Source organism: Formica exsecta, unplaced genomic scaffold (genome assembly GCF_003651465.1).
Source record: "Formica exsecta isolate Colony F162 unplaced genomic scaffold, ASM365146v1 scaffold333, whole genome shotgun sequence".
Classification (NCBI taxonomy): Eukaryota; Metazoa; Arthropoda; class Insecta; order Hymenoptera; family Formicidae; genus Formica; species Formica exsecta.
The window spans coordinates 173,022-173,334 of record NW_021850582.1 but is presented as its reverse complement, the minus strand read 5'-3'; the positions used below and the strand labels follow the sequence as shown (position 1 = coordinate 173,334).

Below are 313 nucleotides of genomic sequence, written 5' to 3'. Positions count from 1 at the left end.
TATATTTTATATTTATAATCGATTATACATGTTGTAGACGCGCTCGAATGCACCTCCAGAGAATAAAAGTTGATTGTAATCATATGCGTGTTAATAATAACAATTTGAAAAATGAAATAAAGTTAAAGATAATAAATAAATTTGGTCAAAACATATCATTGAATAAATTATACGAAACAATACTTCGTCGAATGGTATATGATATTAAAGCCAACTTGAATGAAACAACAATATATTTTACCAAACGAATCAAACGTAAGTTATATATATTATAACTACTTTTTTAATCTATATATATATATATATATATATA

At 22.4% G+C, this 313-nt stretch overlaps 1 protein-coding gene across 7 annotated transcripts in view; it reads left to right on the top strand.

Annotated features, from left to right (window-relative positions):
• Positions 1 to 313, top strand: part of LOC115238317 (cilia- and flagella-associated protein 44) — a 12,962-nt gene that overhangs the window by 9,347 nt on the left and 3,302 nt on the right. For all 7 annotated transcript variants that reach the window (XR_003884484.1, XM_029812023.1, XM_029812022.1 and 4 more), the window contains one exon: positions 38 to 255. Coding sequence is in view for 6 of the 7 variants with exons in the window: in XM_029812023.1 (XP_029667883.1) it covers positions 38 to 255 (218 nt within the window). In the remaining variant the exon portion in view is untranslated. The remainder of the gene's footprint in view (positions 1 to 37; positions 256 to 313) is intronic.